The following is a 16,213-nucleotide window of genomic DNA, read 5'->3' as shown; positions in this document are numbered from 1 at the left end:
CAGGGTGGCCAGGATCTGGAATGGGCTTCCAAGGGAGGTGGTGCTCGACTCATCCTTGGGGGTCTTCAAGAGGAGACTGGACAGGCACCTGGCTGGGTTCACATGACCCCAGGTTTGGTGACCCTTTTCTTGCCTGCCAGGGGCAGGAGGTCGGACTAGATGGCCCACTGAAGTCCCTTCTGACCCTAGAATCTATGAATCTTGGCTTCTCTTAGGGCTCTCAACCAATTTTCACTTGCAACACCCAGTTACTAATTCCTAGGAGTATGTATGATTCTTGTGTGAATGTCTGCTGGGTTTGTGACATAGGCAAATGGGCACAAAGGAATAGGACAAAATTACTGAATTCTTCAGGCCTGAGGTAAAGTAAGGCATACCCTCAGCTGCTTAGAGGGGAAAGCCTAAACAACGTCCCCCTTGGTCATTTCAGTCATTGCTTCCATGTTTGTCTTGATGCTTTTGTTTTGTTTGCAGAGTATCAGACAAGCTGAAGCAAACCCCACAATCCCTGATGGAGGCAAACAGCACAGACCCTGGCTTAGTGCTAGCAGAAAATGGGTCCCTCTTATCCCTCAGTGAGCTGGACTCTGCCTTCTCTCAGATCAGAAACCGGCTTCTGAATGTTACCCTGCAGCTAGGAGGGAACAGGGAGCCTGCTGTGGCCCCTGCCAAGGGGCCCCGGAGACATGTACTGCTCATGGCCACCACCCGCACAGGCTCCTCCTTTGTGGGTGAGTTCTTCAACCAACAAGGCAACATTTTCTACCTCTTCGAGCCACTCTGGCACATTGAGAGGACAGTGTCCTTTGAACCTGGTGGTGCAAATGCTGTGGGGTCAGCCCTTGTCTACAGAGATGTCCTGAAGCAGCTGTTTCTCTGTGACCTCTACATCCTGGAGAACTTCATCAGCCCACTCCCTGAGGACCACTTGACACAGTATATGTTCCGGCGAGGCTCAAGCCGCTCATTGTGCGAAGAGCCTGTATGCACCCCTTATGTCAAAAAGGTCTTTGAGAAGTACCACTGCAAGAATCGTCAGTGCGGCCCCCTGAATGTGACCCTTGCAGCGGAGGCCTGCCTACGCAAGGACCACATGGCTCTCAAAGCTGTGCGAATACGGCAGCTGGAGTTCTTACAGCCATTGGTTGAAGATCCTCGCCTAGACATGAGGATCATCCAGCTGGTGCGAGACCCACGGGCGGTGCTGGCTTCACGCATGGTTGCCTTCTCGGGCAAGTATGAGACCTGGAAGAAATGGGCTTCAGAAGGAGCAGCTCCCCTCAATGAGGATGAGGTGCAGCGACTGCGAGGGAACTGCGAGAATATCCGTCTCTCAGCTGAACTTGGCCTGAGGCAGCCTGCGTGGCTGCGGGGCCGCTATATGCTGATTCGCTATGAGGACATTGCCCGGTCCCCACTCCAAAAGGCCAAAGAAATGTACAGGTTTGCAGATATCAGCATCACACCACAGGTGGAAGAGTGGATACTGAAGAACACGCAGGCACCTCAGGACAGCAGTGGCATCTACTCCACCCAGAAAAACTCCTCAGAACAGTTTGAGAAGTGGCGCTTCAGCATCCCATTCAAGTTGGCCCAGGTGGTACAGAACGTCTGTGGCCCAGCCATGAGTCTGTTTGGTTACAAAGTAGCCAGCAATCCTGAGACCCTGACAAACCGATCCATCAGCTTGTTAGAGGAAAGAAGGACCTTCTGGATCACGTAAGATCCTTTGTTGCTGGTTTTCTAAAAAGAAATATATTGTTAGACTGACAAAAATAGAAATGGAACGTGGGAACAGCTGAGGAAGCAGGAACAGGGCACCATGCCCTGCTGACCTGTATTACACCCTCATCTCTAAAGCTTGTGTTTGACACATGCTCCTTGTTCATTCTAGGTGCTTTCTATTTCTCCAGAGGACAAGAGGGCATTTAGCTACAACCAAAAGCTCAGCTCTCTAGATGGAGACTGTAATGTGGCAACCCTCTGAACTAAGCAGAGCTCAAATGCTGGCAGTGGGAAGAGCCAAAGCAATAGGTGCCAGCTTCCATACCTCAGCTCTTAGCTTTCTTCCCAGCGGAGGCGCCACCCGTTGCTGAAAAGGCATTTCTGCACTAAACATCCAAAGAGAGAATCCTATTTTTTTTTAAACTGTACATTTTACTGCCGAGTACAAGAGGAGGTGGGAAAAGCCAAGGAGTGCTCTGATATTACCTGAGGCAGACCTGGCTGTTGTGGTTTCCTTGTTGGACAGAAATGCCAAGAGGGACTTGTTTCAGGTTTGTTGTCAAGAAACTGCTTAGTAAATCCCCAACAATGGGGAGGTAGGGGAACAAGCACCCTAGTGACTGCTGGTAAACATTCAAACCCAGGATATTGTGTGGGTGGACTTCAGACCCTGAAATAAACAGTTGTTCAAATTTGAAGAGACATGAGTGCGTCCTACAAGAACCAGCAAACTATCCCCAACTCCAGGGATACAGTACAGGACAGACATGCAGCAAAGTCAGCAACAGCTGTACTACATTAGAGATTATTGGCCCAGGTGCAGGATTCCTCGTGTTGGCTGCTTTTTGTCTTGCTATCAAATGCACCAAAGCCAGCAGCTGAGAGATGGTAGAGAGACAATGGGAAAGCTATTTAAGAAAGAGCAAGAGAAAGCAGTCTTCCCTATCCCTGGGGATTGGGCTTGCCTTCCTAAGTGGTATCAACGGTTTTGTCTTCTACTCCCCCATAAAAAAAAATCTGCAAGCCTGTTTCCTCAGCAACCCCTTGATAGTAGCTGGTGTCTACAGAACAACAATGAATGCTTTTTTGCCTGGTTGTGGTAGGGCATTGCTGTAGTTGTATTTGTGTCTTGTTGCTTTTGTTTCTCTGGAGTGCTGGTTGGAGGTTGGCAGTAACCCTCCAGCCCAAAGAAGAGGAAATTGTTTGTCCAATTAGTTTTCTTGGTGGGGAGGGAGAGAGGGGAGGGGAAGACTGGGATGTGGGCAAGTGGGACCTTGTCCAAAGTTGGGCAATAGAAATAGTTTCTCTAACAGGAAGACATGGGGGCAGATTGCAACAGACCAATTTCTAGCATGTGCTGCTCCTTGTCCATGTCCACATTTAAGCTTGGTTTTGGTTACCAGGAGACTGGTCTCTAACCTTAGCCAAGTCTGGAAAGGGTTATTGGACTCCCTTGCTCACCCTTAAATTATCTTCAGGACAGAAACATCAAAATAACATGCTGGCTAAAAATGATTTTTTTTTTTTTTAAATAATGTTATTTTTCAAGGAGCAGTATTAGGTTCACTTTAATTGCATTTAAAGGGATTCCGTCAACAGATAACACATTCCTTCCTGGAACATGTCTTGACTTAGTGTTGTCCCAAATAACACCATAGATTATGCTAAATTCACATATTGCAAGGAAAATGTTTTTTCTCTGTCTTTCAGCGTATTGGCTTTTTGCACTTGCCATGATCTGGGGCACAGTTGCTTCTACTGTGCCCTCCTGTGCTAATGGCTGGTTTCACTTCATAGTCCCATGCACCAGCATGAGATGGCATTATAATTGTCATCCCCAAGGGTAATGGGGAGTACAGCTGGGTAGCAGAGAAGGGGGAAAGCTGCTTTTATCTTCTTTGGACACAACCTGGGAGTGCTGAGGAAGCTGGAGCTAGAGAGTAAGTCGAGGAGTAACAAGGTAAAAGCTAATCAGGAGATGATCCAGACAAATTTTGTTTAAGGCCTCTGTCAGGCCTTGCTAGTGCAGCTCACATAAACATCAGCAAGATTGAACAGAAATATGCAAAAAATATAGGCAAAATATTCTGACCAGAACCCTCAAATCACAAAGCACTTTAAGACAAATGGGTAGATGCTTAATCTAAAAGAAAATTAAGTTGAGAGATACCCTGGCAAAGATAGCAACACCACACCTTTCCTTCTAAAAAGATACCACATAATCTTACTAATGAAAGTTTGCTTTTCAGTAACTCTGCAATGTATTCATTTTCTGTATCTCCCACAGTTTGGACAACCAAAACAGAGATGAGGCAGTTCTTCTTTGCGGCTCATCTGTGCTAACACAATGCAGCAGCGTTTGGGTTGCAAGCACTGCAAGAAAATATTGAGCAAAAAACCTGGAAACTGCTTCCACTGACTTTGAAAAATAATCTTGAAAACATTTATTAATTTAGCAGGTCTTGTAAGCCCCTTAGTTTTTAAAACCTACATTTCCAGCCTAACTCCCTTTATATTTTTTGCTTTCCCAGAGAGCTACTCAGGGCTGAATGAGGTTTGTAAAAGTGGAAAGAAATAGATAAAATCCCCACAAGCTTCAAAGGAGGCTCTTCCATGTGTACTTTTATGACAGAGATTCTGTAGTTTGCATAATCAAACTCCGCACCCACCAAAGTACTTATTTTAAAATACTGTCCCCCAGGTTTTTGAACCACAAAGACCAGTGAACAACTGTCAACAACCTTTCCCTACTTATAGTTATTCATTTGTTATTTTTTCCCTTGTGCAGATAAACATAAGCCAGTCTTTTTATCAAACACACAGGTTGTATCTTGGAGACATTTACATGTTCCCAAAGCAATCTCACCTGTCAGCCTAAGATAATATGGCCAGCCTCTACAAAAATAGAGCAGCAAGGTGGAGGTAGAGATTTGCAATGGTCTGGGTTCACTTACCATGCCCCAGTACAACCTGCATTTCCAGGACCTTTGGAAGGTGGTGGTTTTATCTATGGACAAGTGGCAGGAAAGCACATATACCCCTATGCGACTTCATACTCCTCTTAAAGGTAAGCACATGAGTAAGTGCTATCCTGAACTGGTGTGCTTCCATGAATCAGGCCTTTAATGCATTTTGCAGCATTTCATTGGAATATTTAAGACAAGAGCAATGCATACAGAGTACAGAACTACTGAAACCCCACCTACCAGAAAACTGTCCTGGTCTGCATCAGTGCAGATAGCTGTAAAACCTGTCAACATAAAAATTGACAAATGTATACCTACACAAGGGCCATGATCTAAGGCCCATTTAAAGCAGTGGAAAAGGCCTTATTGGCTTCACTGGAGTTTGGATTGGGGCCAAGGCAGAGCAGTACTGAACTGGACCCACAGTCCCTTGCTGACTAGAGTTTTTGACCAGATCCAGTAGCAACCTGCAATGGAAACTGTCCTGGAACCTTTCCTGGAGAGGCAGGGGCAGTAAATGCAGCTCCAACCAGCACTTTGGTTATGCTGAAATGAGGTGATCATGATGGGGTTTGTTTGTTTTTTAATTGTTTGTGCTTTTCTATGTTGTGCTTTTTTTAGTGTTTAATTTGATATGCTTGTATGTGTGTGTGGAGGGGTGTGTGTGTGTGTGTGTTTGTGTGTGCGTGTGCATGTGTGCAAGGGCTGCAGCCTTGCAGGGAAGAAGCTGTCACTTCTTGCCATAGGTAAAACTGGTTAGAGAATGGAGGTTTTACCATTATAAACTGCAAGGGGAATTAATTTATTTATTATATGAAAAACAGGGGGGAATATTTTATTAGCGGTGAGTTAGAGCTATACCCAAAACAGACAGTCAGAAGAGACGATAGGAAATGGGAAGTGGAGAGACAGTTGTACCAGGAGCAGCTCAATTTTGATTTCAAACAAAATGCTGTTTCATTTTGAGAAATCCTTTCAGTTTATCTCTTTAACATCTGGATACAAACAATAAAACAAAAATTACACAGATAGAAACTGCTATCACAGCAGGTAACACCTCCACTCTTTCTAAATGAATCTGACTAAAAATACATGGTTGTATTTTCTCAGGCTATCTATTTTGTGCATTGACAGTATGTTTTGCACTGTTATCTATTATATGTGAGGGATTTTCACATCCTAACAGGAGTTGCTAATACGATAAGGGAAAACATGGTGGTAAAATCTCCAAAAACTGGCATGGCATTATACCTGTACCTGCTTTTCATTCATTTTTTTAAATGACTGCTTTTTGAGTAACAGTATCCTCCTAACCTTTTGGGAACCACAGTAAAATTGCAAGCAAGACAAACAGTAAGTACAGAATGGCAATCTCTTATGACATAGAAAAACACAGAAATCCACAGAAGTGAAATGGCACATAGCATAAAGGATGGGCTAATGACCTTTGGGATTACACCTTTGTCTACTTTGAAGTAAGCATAGGGACTTAATTTCTGCATAGTTAGGAACTGATACCAGGTCTCTTCACTGAACATGGGGAGGTAAAAAAATCCCAGTTAGAGCCTGAGGCAGTTTGGTAGATAACCGCAAGATACGCCCAGGAATTAAAGGCCAAATTCAACTATACTATACACCTTTGGCAATCTCACTTCACTTCAGTGGGGTTTAAGTCACAGCAGGATTTGGCCCAGACACTGGAATCCTGTCTCTTTCCTGGAGTAGTCCCTCAAGGCAGAGCTGCATTCATTAGCAGCTTGGGGAATCGCACTGCATGGCTACCTCCTGTATACACAGACGGGGAGAGACAGAGGGATTCAGTTCTCTACTCAATCAGTCACTTGACCTTCCCAAGCACAAGAGAGTCATTCAGCACTTATTTATTTAAGGGTTTTTTTCCTCACTTGATGAACACATCTTTAGTCTGGAAGAGAGAGAAACTCTGACCTTTGTAAATAAAAGGGAATATTCTTCTGCATTTCAGTTACTGGAAAAGGAAAGGCAGGTTTCTAACAACTTAACACTCTTCTACCAGGTTCTCTAGATGTGCACCTCTTCCCACTCTTCCCTGCATTTCATGGGAGATGGGCCAGGCCCAGGTGCTGATAGAAAGGTCCACTTGCTACCTGCCTGTTGTGCCCTCCTTGCAGTCGTGCCTCATGCTCTCCAGTTAACAGGCCGGCTCTGAGAGCTTTGTTTCAGGGGGGAGACCCCCTCGCTGAAGAGGTGTGGAATGGAGGAAGAGGGAGCAGAGAGCAGGCAGCAGGATCTGAATGGGAACTTTGTATTTGCTGCTGTACAGCACGTCATCACCGTGGGCCAGGGAGGAAGGCTCTTGGCTGCTCTCAGGGCTCCAGGACTCTTAAGATGGGTAGCTTCATTACTTCAGCTCTTTCTTCCTCTTCTCAATTGTCTGTTGCTTTTCAACTCAAAGAAAGGAATCTCAGGTGTTCACCCCTCTTAACGGCTGATATTGTGCTGCCCAGAACAGATGTTCTTTTTGTTTAAAATCAAAATATCCGCATCTAGGATTTGAAGCAGACCTTGTAACTTTAACCGCAGGGGTTCTCCCCACTGAGGAAAATCTAAGGGGAAAGGAGGCGAGGTGAAGTAGACACAGCACTAGGCAGACTTTAAAGGAAAAGGCACTGGCTTAGCTTCGTTGGGCAGCAGGAAGTGTGCAGCTGAGGGAGTCAAACATCCTCTTGTTTATTTTTCTGGATGGGGAGAATTCTGCACTACTAGCTGGGAGTTTTTGGAAAAATAAACTTGCAGCTATACTAATATACATGCATTTTATTACTGGCTGCATGTTGAGGTTCAAACTTAAAGGCTCACCTAACTCCGCAGCAGTGCTGTGACACAGGCTTTCCTAACCGGCCATGCCCACTGTGGTCTGCTCGCCAGTGGAAGCTCTCGACAGATCTGTCCCCTGAAGAGAATACTCAGTGCTCTGGTCTGAATCAGCCTTGTGGATTCACAGAAATGAATGTGAACCTTGTGACCTGTTAGAAGATGGTTGACTTGACTTATTTAATTAAAAAAAAAATCACAATGGAGGAGAATCCAAAACATTGCCCGTCTCTTTAATGTTTATTCCCTTGTTATTTTTAGCTGTGAGAAAAATGTAGGTATTAAACAGCAGCAGGTATAACAGGTAAGATTGTGTAAAATACACCTCTCCCTGGCCCCCCAAGAAATGACTTGCTTTCCTTGTGGATCAGCAACAAGGGTTCAGAGAACTGAGAAACTAGGAGAAACTCAGGAAAATAACACCTGGAAATGACAACAAGAAATCGAGCAGCAGATTGTGTGCACAAGAGCAAGTCTCCAGTTTAATGGGTGCTCTCCTTGTGGGGGACTGAGCGCTCAGGACTCCCAAAATGCATAGGTGGGCTGAAACCAGAGAGAAAAATGTTGGTTTCAAATCCATCAGAACACAGGAGGAAAAGCTGACCAGATGCCCAGAGGAAAAGAACAGGCTAAACAGAAAACTGGGAATTACCTGCAGGTCTCTAAGAGGGCTTTATTCCCATACCCTGGAGGTTTACGCCTCAATGTAGCAGTCAACCACTCTTACACACCCCTACTTCAGTGGCAAGGGGAATCTGAAGCAGGAGTGGCAGCAGTGGCTGAAGTAGGGGGCACAGGAGCAACGCAAGTGGAGGGCGCCAATGATTGCTGCCATGATTGCCACATGCCCTGTAGGAATCCTTTGTACTTCCACCAGGCAGCCATCCCCCACAGTGTGCGAAATGTTGCCACAGAGAATTATAAACCTACTGAACTTCCCTTCCTCTACCCCAGCCTGGCACCAGTAATGGCACGGCAGGTGGGCCTCACCATAAGCTAGGGAGAGTTGTAGTCAAAAGGCAACTAGTTGCTACGCTGAGGACATGAAAATGGCAGGAAGGAGCTGATCAGCAGTTAGGTCTTGCTTTGCTTGGGACCCCACATACTTGGAGAACTGGCATGGGAAGACTGAGGTAAAACATGTCATGAATGTATGCCAAAGGATTCAATCCTGTAGCTCATAATTTTCATTTGAGGCTGTTTGTCTCTCAGTTTCAAAAGTGTCCTGCCCGAGAGTCCACTCAGATGCCCAGAGCTCTTTTACTGCCAAAATCTCAGGACTAAGACAGTGACCACATGGCAACAGGTGGAGATCTCAGTGCACACTAGCTCCAGAACACTTACCACTACAACTATGTTAGGCCAAGCTATGTCTGGGCTAATCAGCTTTGTATAAAGTAGGGCCTATAAACCCACGTACAGTGCTATTTTAGCATAGCCCAATTAATTCAAGTTATGGAGCTAGTGTGTGCAAAGGCAGCCTAAGTATCACCACAAATTTTAGCATCTAGGATTAATACTATTTCCAGGTATCTCAGCACAGCAGAGCCTGGATCTGTGTAGGCTCTTGATACATGAACTAGCACCTCTCTGAAGAACACTGAATGCCCTTAGATAGTGGTTACCAACCATTTTAGACTTAAGACAGTCCCTGCTAGACTCAAGGTACACTTCAGAAAACGCTAGCTCTTCACTTTCACTTATAGTTTGGCTAGAAAAAATAAAATAGCAATTCTTCTGTTGCAAAGAACGCAGAAAGACCACAGCAGGGCAGAATGTTTTTGACACTGGATTCCTATTTGAAATCTCTGGGATAATCTTGTGAGTTGTGTAGGTGTTTATACATCTAACAGTGCTAATACTGAAAGACCCTTAAAAGGATCTCACAGTACCGCAGCTGAGAATCATTGCCCCGAATGTGTTGTCTTTCTCTAGCTGGGCTCCATGCTGCTTGACAAAAGAAACTTGGGGACCTGGGGCCTCAAATTTAGGCATCCTTCTGCTGGAAATTTCTCACCATAAAAATGTAATTGGGGTTCAGTAATAATGGCACTGGGAGCTCATTCCCAGAGCACTTCACCATAGCAAACACTATTCCAGCCAGATCCTGGGCTACAGCATGGCCTCTTTGTACTATTCCATTTATAAAGGAGGCCTTCAGCATAGCTTTATGGCCCCTTTCCACAAAGCAGGCAGTTAAGCATTTCCCAGGCATGGGGGAATCCCTGACTGGCACAGAGCCAAAGTAACCAGGTCTAAGTCACTACCTGCAACCTCTCACCATAGGGGAATGAGGAGGGAAGGAGGGAGATTTTGTGAGCATTCCAGATGTCTTCAGCACAGCCCGTAGGGGCCCACTGCAACTGGGAAGATTTAAAGCAACCAACTTCTTAGAAGCAAAACCTGGGACAGGCCTACACACGCCACAACTTTCCAGAACCAGCCATGCTCTATATCCCTTCTGGTTAATGCCATTACCCTAGTGCAGCATGCAGGGTAGGTAATTCACTGCTATAATGTAGACCTAGTTGACCAGAAGAGCACTGTATGAAAGCAGCTGTGCTACACTGTGGTTCAGGACAGAACCTGTAGCTAATTAGGGACTAATTTCTCCCCCCTCCCCCCCCGCTTCCACTCTCTTTAGGATAAAAGTCCCATTTCAGGGACTGAGGAGCCCACACATCCCCAGAATTCTGGATTGTCCCAGCAAATTCAGGATGGCTAATCATTTTATATGGATTTAAACTATGGTTGGGGTTTAACTTTTGAAAACTGCCTTGGCTGCCTTTTCCACAGCTGTGCTGAGCAGAGGTCTCATGGCTGCTTATTTGGGCCTGGAGTTTACGAAATCAGTATCTTCCTTGGGTGTCTCAAGCAGAGAAAAATCACACAGCAAGGGCAGGTGGAGTCCCCTCTACAACATGACTGCACTCTGCCAGCCACCTGAGCTGGCACTTAAATGAGCTATGGATATATCCTAAACATTTTGAAAAGGCACAAAATCCTGTAATTGTTCTAAAGGGCTCTCAAATACCCCTCTCCCCCTTGCCTCTCCTGCAGCCATGCCCAGATGTGTCTATTAGTTGTGGACTAACCCTGCACTGAGGGAAGCAGGGTCTCTGAAGATCTGAGTCTCATGGAAGTGATTATATTTTAAGAATTCTATTTAATTGCTTGAAGTGTATGACATTTTCTAATGTCCAAAGCTGCTTAAAATGTATGGGCTTTAACCTTTTTCTGCAAAATTAAAATGGTGGAGACCTTTTATGTAAGAAAGGCCAGTATGGTCTGCAGATCTACTGGAACAATCCTGTTTCTGAGTGAAAGCAGACTGATTTTTCAGTCAAAAACCCAGCAGAAGTGGGCTGAGTTTTTGAGAGAGGGTGATTTGGCATGGAAAATGAGGAAATTCAAGCCATCAGATATTTCCAATGTTTAAAACGCATTTTAGAAAAAACTGAGTAAAAAAAGAAGAGAAAATGAAAATAGTAAAGATATTTGTGCCAAATTATGTGAAGTAATATTTGTGAATATCATACAAATCCCTGAATAAACTTGTATTTCAGCAGGGTATAGGCTCAAGCATAGCTAGACAGAGGCTACAAATAATAAACTGATACCCTGGAGGTGCAATCGTTTAATAGCTAGTAAAAAAACTTGCTAAATGCAACCCTGCAGTTTATTGCAAAAACAGGCAGGTAGTAAAAGCTCAGCAGGACGGAGTTTACCCAAACAATCAGAGCTGATTAGGGAAGGACTAGCAGGAAGGAACAGGAATGGGTCTCTTCATTGGGACAGCTGAATCAGGAATTGCTATGAATTACTGCACTCAGAAAAAAGGAAGGTACAGCTTTGCTAGCACTGTTTTCAGGTGCATATATGCACATTTGTGTCTAATATATGCAGTACCTACCTGTATGTGTCTATGAATACTTGAATAAAAGTAAGCAGACGTATATCAGCATGTCTGCAAACATACATATCCATGAATGGGTGCATATGCACACACAAGGTATCATTGGTATATCTGTATATGTGTGCATAATCATGGATATATCATGGGCAGTGGCAAAAGAAACGGACACACCATCTATAGCAGTCACACATATTCTATAAACTGCTGCTCTTTAGATTCCTTCCACCAAAGGAAAGGAAGGTGTATGCTATACAGGCATATGATCCAAGATCTTGAAATCATAAATCAATTTGCTGGCCTTGTCCCCACTGCCTGGGAACTCCACAGCTATGATTTGTCATGTGGCCCACAATGCTGCAGAAAACTGGTATTAGCAGGCCAAATGTCAGAGTAAAGGGCAAGTCATTTTCTCTGCTGATGAGGAAGAGGTGCCAATGAGCAGCTGACAGTTGCTGAGAAGATGTTTGTGATGTCAGGTGGGGACCATGCGATTCATAACAGGAAAAAAATAGTAGGCCAAGAGGGCTATTGTTACTGTGTTGTCACTTCTGCCCCTTTCTCAGTTCCTGTTATTTCCTTAGACTGAGTTCAGCTTTACTGCATGCAGTGCATGAATCCTGTCTGCCCCAGCACCTCTATCATATTTCTGTTCCAGTGCATTCCCTGAAATAATAAGCATTTCCCTAAATCCACATCACTTCCAATATTTGAGTGAACAACCCATCTGTAATAGTAAATTAGCATAGAAAATTCTTCCTCAGGAAGAATTCTTCCTCATCAGAATCTCGCTGGTGCCCAGAAACTGTAGAACAGTTGCCACAGAGTAATTATTATGCCTCAAAAGCACGAAAATTTGGCAATGAACAGCTTCACTCGTGTTATGTAATCTTTCGTTTTTCAGACTTGGTCTACACACAAAGTTGTTCTGATTTAAAGATGTGATCTTATATCAGTTAACCAATGCACCATTCCATGGAGATAGCCAGATTTAAGCCTGTTCATCCTGGTTTAACTGACAGCTGCAGACTGAACTGATAACGCTGAACTTTGCATAACTTCAATGCAAACTGGTTTTCAGTTAAGTCAGAGAAACTTCTGAGTATAGACAAGTCTGTATTATCACTTCATGTCAGTGACAGCTCCTTACCCAGCCTTTCTGGACTAGGATTTAGACGTGGAATTGTGCTGAACATGATCTGTCCTTGTCTATACTTGCAGCTGTCTAGGGTTCATCAGTACCAGGGCAGCCGTACCCATGGGTAATGGGTGACTGGTGCTGCCTTAGGGGGGCATGTGCCCCACGGTGGACAGTCAACAAACAGGAGTGGGGTGGTCCCCCCACGGCCGATCATGTCGACCAGGGCTCCCACCCCCGGCTGGTGCTCTCAGTGGGGGTACCGGTGCTCTTGCCTCCACCCATCGCCTGAGTGGGGAGTGTGGCCTGTCAGGGGGTGCATGGGTACTCTCAGGGGGTGTACTCCCATGTACCCCCCTATGCAGCGCCACTGCTATGGCTGATGGCCATTATCAGCTATGGCTCTTTTTTATTGGGTAGACAAGATTCAAGCTTTCAAGCAACACTGTCCCTTTCATTTCTTTTCAGCTGGGTTTGCTGTAGGTAAGAGAAGGGTAATTCCAGGGAACTTAATGAATAAAAGATCGTTTTGCCCAGGTTCATTCTAAAGCCCCAGTATTGCCACAGAGGTCATTACAGGATCATGTTTTAAGTCTGATCTCATGTGCTAGCAGGGTTACCAATAAAATCTCTTGGAAGGCAGTGTTGCCAATTCAAATGGACATGATATGCAATGGAACCTCTAGATCAGTGGAGCTCACCATTTTGGCCCCACAGGCCAGGTAAGTGGCACAGGACCAGTTTGTGGGCCACATTGGACCCTGTCCACCATTGTCAGGCATCAGGGCCCACACTGCTCCTGCATGCTGAGACTGGGCTCCTGGGGTCCCATGCTGCCTGCACCCAGCTCCATTCAGGCTCTACTCACACCATCTGGCAGTGCCATGCCCAACAGATGATATGGTGCTAGGGGCTAGATCTGGCCTTTAGACCAGAGGTTAATTCCTCCTGCTCTAGATCTACAAATAAGATCATCCTATAACACAGGGGCAGGCAAAATATAGCCCACGGACTGCATCTGGCTGACCAGGCCATTCTTTCTGGCCCACTGGACCCCTAAAAATTTTAGAAAATTAATATTTATCTGTTCCTGGCTGCCTGTCAAAGATGACAGGAGCCAGGGGCAGTAGGACCCCAGGGGAGCTGGCAGTAGGACTCAGCTGTCGAGCCCCACCCCACCCCACCCCCAGCCATTTCTCTGCCTTCTTGCCCCCACACTGCTCCAGCACCACGTGGTTCCTGGCTGCATTGCTGGACTGGGGAGCACAGAGCTTCCACCCGTACCCCGGAGGGGGGTGCGGTTGCATGTAGAGAGGGAGTGTATGTATATGTGTTTGTGTGTGTGTGTTTGTGTGTGCGCGCGCGTGTGTATTCATAGGGTGAGTCCCACAAGCACGCCCTGCCAGACACCTGCACCCACATCCCCGCTTGCACTGCCATACACGCAGACTCCCATACCCATACCCCCTCACATACCCCAGCCACCCTTCCCCACACAGAATCCTCCACAAACCCCATAAGCACCCACACCCACGTGCTCCCTCACTCCACACCCACACCTATCCAACCCCCACAGACACACCCACACTCTCCCCACACTCCACACCCCCAGAGCCCCCTACAAACCTATACCCATGCCCCCATTCCCTCCACCCCCCACAATATACAAGAGTAAGACTTCATTTTAGCCTATTATATACAATCACCTCTATGTGCATTACACAAATACATGTCAACCAGGACAAAAATCTTTTTTCAGATCAAATTAGTATTTTTGATGTTCTCTGTTTAGAATATAATGTGTAGGCCTGTGTGAATAGGGAGCTATTTGATTTTAATTCAGATTTGGCTAATTCAGATGCCAGCGATTCAATTTGGACATTCAGATCACTTTTCCAATTCAATTCGTCTGAATGGGCTTCAGAAGATTCAGAGAGATTTAGCCATAAAGTATAATGGGGAATCCAGTAAACATCTATAACTTTTGTCGGTTTTTGGCTGATTTGGATGAAACTTGCAGGGGTGGTAGTTTCTGCTGAGGGTATGAAGCCTGCCAAGTTTCAAGATGAAAGGTACAGGGGTTTCTGGGAAACTTCACCTCAAAGTCGTGAAAGCAAAGCTCATGTCATGTACGTGTTACACCACAGCAGGGTAAAAGCTGCAGGAATGGTAGCTCTTCCTGAGGGCACAAAGCCTGCCAAGTTTCAAGGAGATAGGTGCAGAGTTTTCCGGGAAACTGTGCCTCAAACTGCTGACAAGCAAAATTTGTGACATAGGTGACACTGTGTGTGTTAAGGCACAGGGGGGTGCTAAGCCCTGCTGCGGCCATGAAGCCTGCCAACTGTCAAGGAGATAGGTCCAGGGGGAGTCTGGGTTCTGGGGCCCTGCACCTCTGGCTGCTAACAGGCAAAACTTGTGACGTGTGCTTGTGCAACTGTGTCTGTCTTGGGGCACAGGGGGCTGAAAACTGCAGGCCTGCTTGGCCCTGCTGCGGCCATGAAGCCTGCCAGTTGTCAAGGAGATAGCTGCAGAGGGTTCTGGGGCCCTGCACCTCTGGCCACAGGCAGGCAAAACTCGTGACATGGGTGAGTGACACTTTGCATGTGTTCAGGTGCACCTTTTCTGGTACTGGGGCCTCTGCACAACACAGCAGGGTGCCTCAGTGAGGTCTCCTCCTCCCCTACAGCCTCAGCTTGGTCCACCACTGTAAACGGAAGCAGGTAAAAATAACTTAGTGACTCAGCAGTCAGCACCAGTAACACCAACAGCATCTAAGGTAGCCAAAATGAACTGTCAGGCCTTTCTTTCCTCTCAAGTAGGAGCACCTAGTGCATGTCTGTTAGGTGCACCCTCACTGTGCGACTCTGTATGTGTACGTGTGTGTATTTGTGTTCAAGTGCACCCTTCCTGGTGCTAGGGCCTCTACACAACATGGCAGTGTGCCCCAGTAAGGACGACTCCTCCCCTACAGCCTCATTCCAGTCCACCACTGTAAACAGCAGCAGGTAAAAATAACTTAGTGAGTGAGCAGCACTAGCACAGTCACACCAGCAGCATCTCTGGTAGCCTAGCCAAACTATCACAGAGCCTTTCTTTTTATAAAGGAATTGAAACAAAAAGTAAAGATGTTGTGTTGGATATATGTTACTTGTGGTGTGTGATGTCTTATCTTGTGTTTTTATGTTTATATATTTATTATGAAAAAAATGGAATAGTTAGAGAAATATATCTTAGGAAGCTTTTGGGTTAAAAAACCCTTTGTCAGGCTGAGGAAGTACCTACAGTTGATATGTCTCCTGGTCCTGGATGTAAGGAATAGTAAAGAAGCTGGAGGCTGGCTTGGCATGCAATGCAGGCAAGAAAGCCAGTCAGTGAAAATGGAAATGGAGGTGTCAGGGAGTGAGGGACAGGCTGGGCGTAGGGTGGAGAAGGGGGATATAGCAGTTCAGGTAAAAGTACAGAGGTACCTGGGGAGTCAGATGTCCAGCAGGTTGCAGTGTGTCAGAGAGAAATCACATTCATTGGCCAGCTAGAGATGTCAGTCCTCCCCTTCCCCTTTCCCCTCCCTCTTCTAAGTTTCTGTTTCCCAATAAAGACTGCTCTCTGAATCTCTTCTAA

The 16,213-nt window shown here is 45.8% G+C and overlaps 1 protein-coding gene and 1 long non-coding RNA gene across 3 annotated transcripts in view; one reads left to right on the top strand and one right to left on the bottom strand.

Annotated features, from left to right (window-relative positions):
- Positions 1-2,551, bottom strand: part of LOC109312481 — a 24,315-nt gene extending 21,764 nt beyond the window's left edge. The window contains exon 1 of the long non-coding RNA XR_002101827.1: positions 2,468-2,551. This is a non-coding gene — a long non-coding RNA (uncharacterized LOC109312481). The remainder of the gene's footprint in view (positions 1-2,467) is intronic.
- The window catches only part of CHST3 (carbohydrate sulfotransferase 3), a 15,323-nt gene extending 3,821 nt beyond the window's left edge, over positions 1-11,502 (top strand). For both annotated transcript variants that reach the window (XM_019538535.1, XM_019538534.1), the window contains 2 exons: positions 475-5,313; positions 5,348-11,502. In XM_019538535.1, the coding sequence (XP_019394080.1) occupies positions 475-1,723 (1,249 nt within the window). In that variant the 3' untranslated portion in view covers positions 1,724-5,313; positions 5,348-11,502. The remainder of the gene's footprint in view (positions 1-474; positions 5,314-5,347) is intronic.
- The last annotated feature ends 4,711 nt before the right edge of the window (positions 11,503-16,213 follow it).

This window comes from Crocodylus porosus, unplaced genomic scaffold (assembly GCF_001723895.1).
Source record: "Crocodylus porosus isolate Cpor-Errol unplaced genomic scaffold, CroPor_comp1, whole genome shotgun sequence".
NCBI lineage: Eukaryota > Metazoa > Chordata > Crocodylia > Crocodylidae > Crocodylus > Crocodylus porosus.
This window is presented reverse-complemented; position numbering and strand designations above follow the sequence as displayed.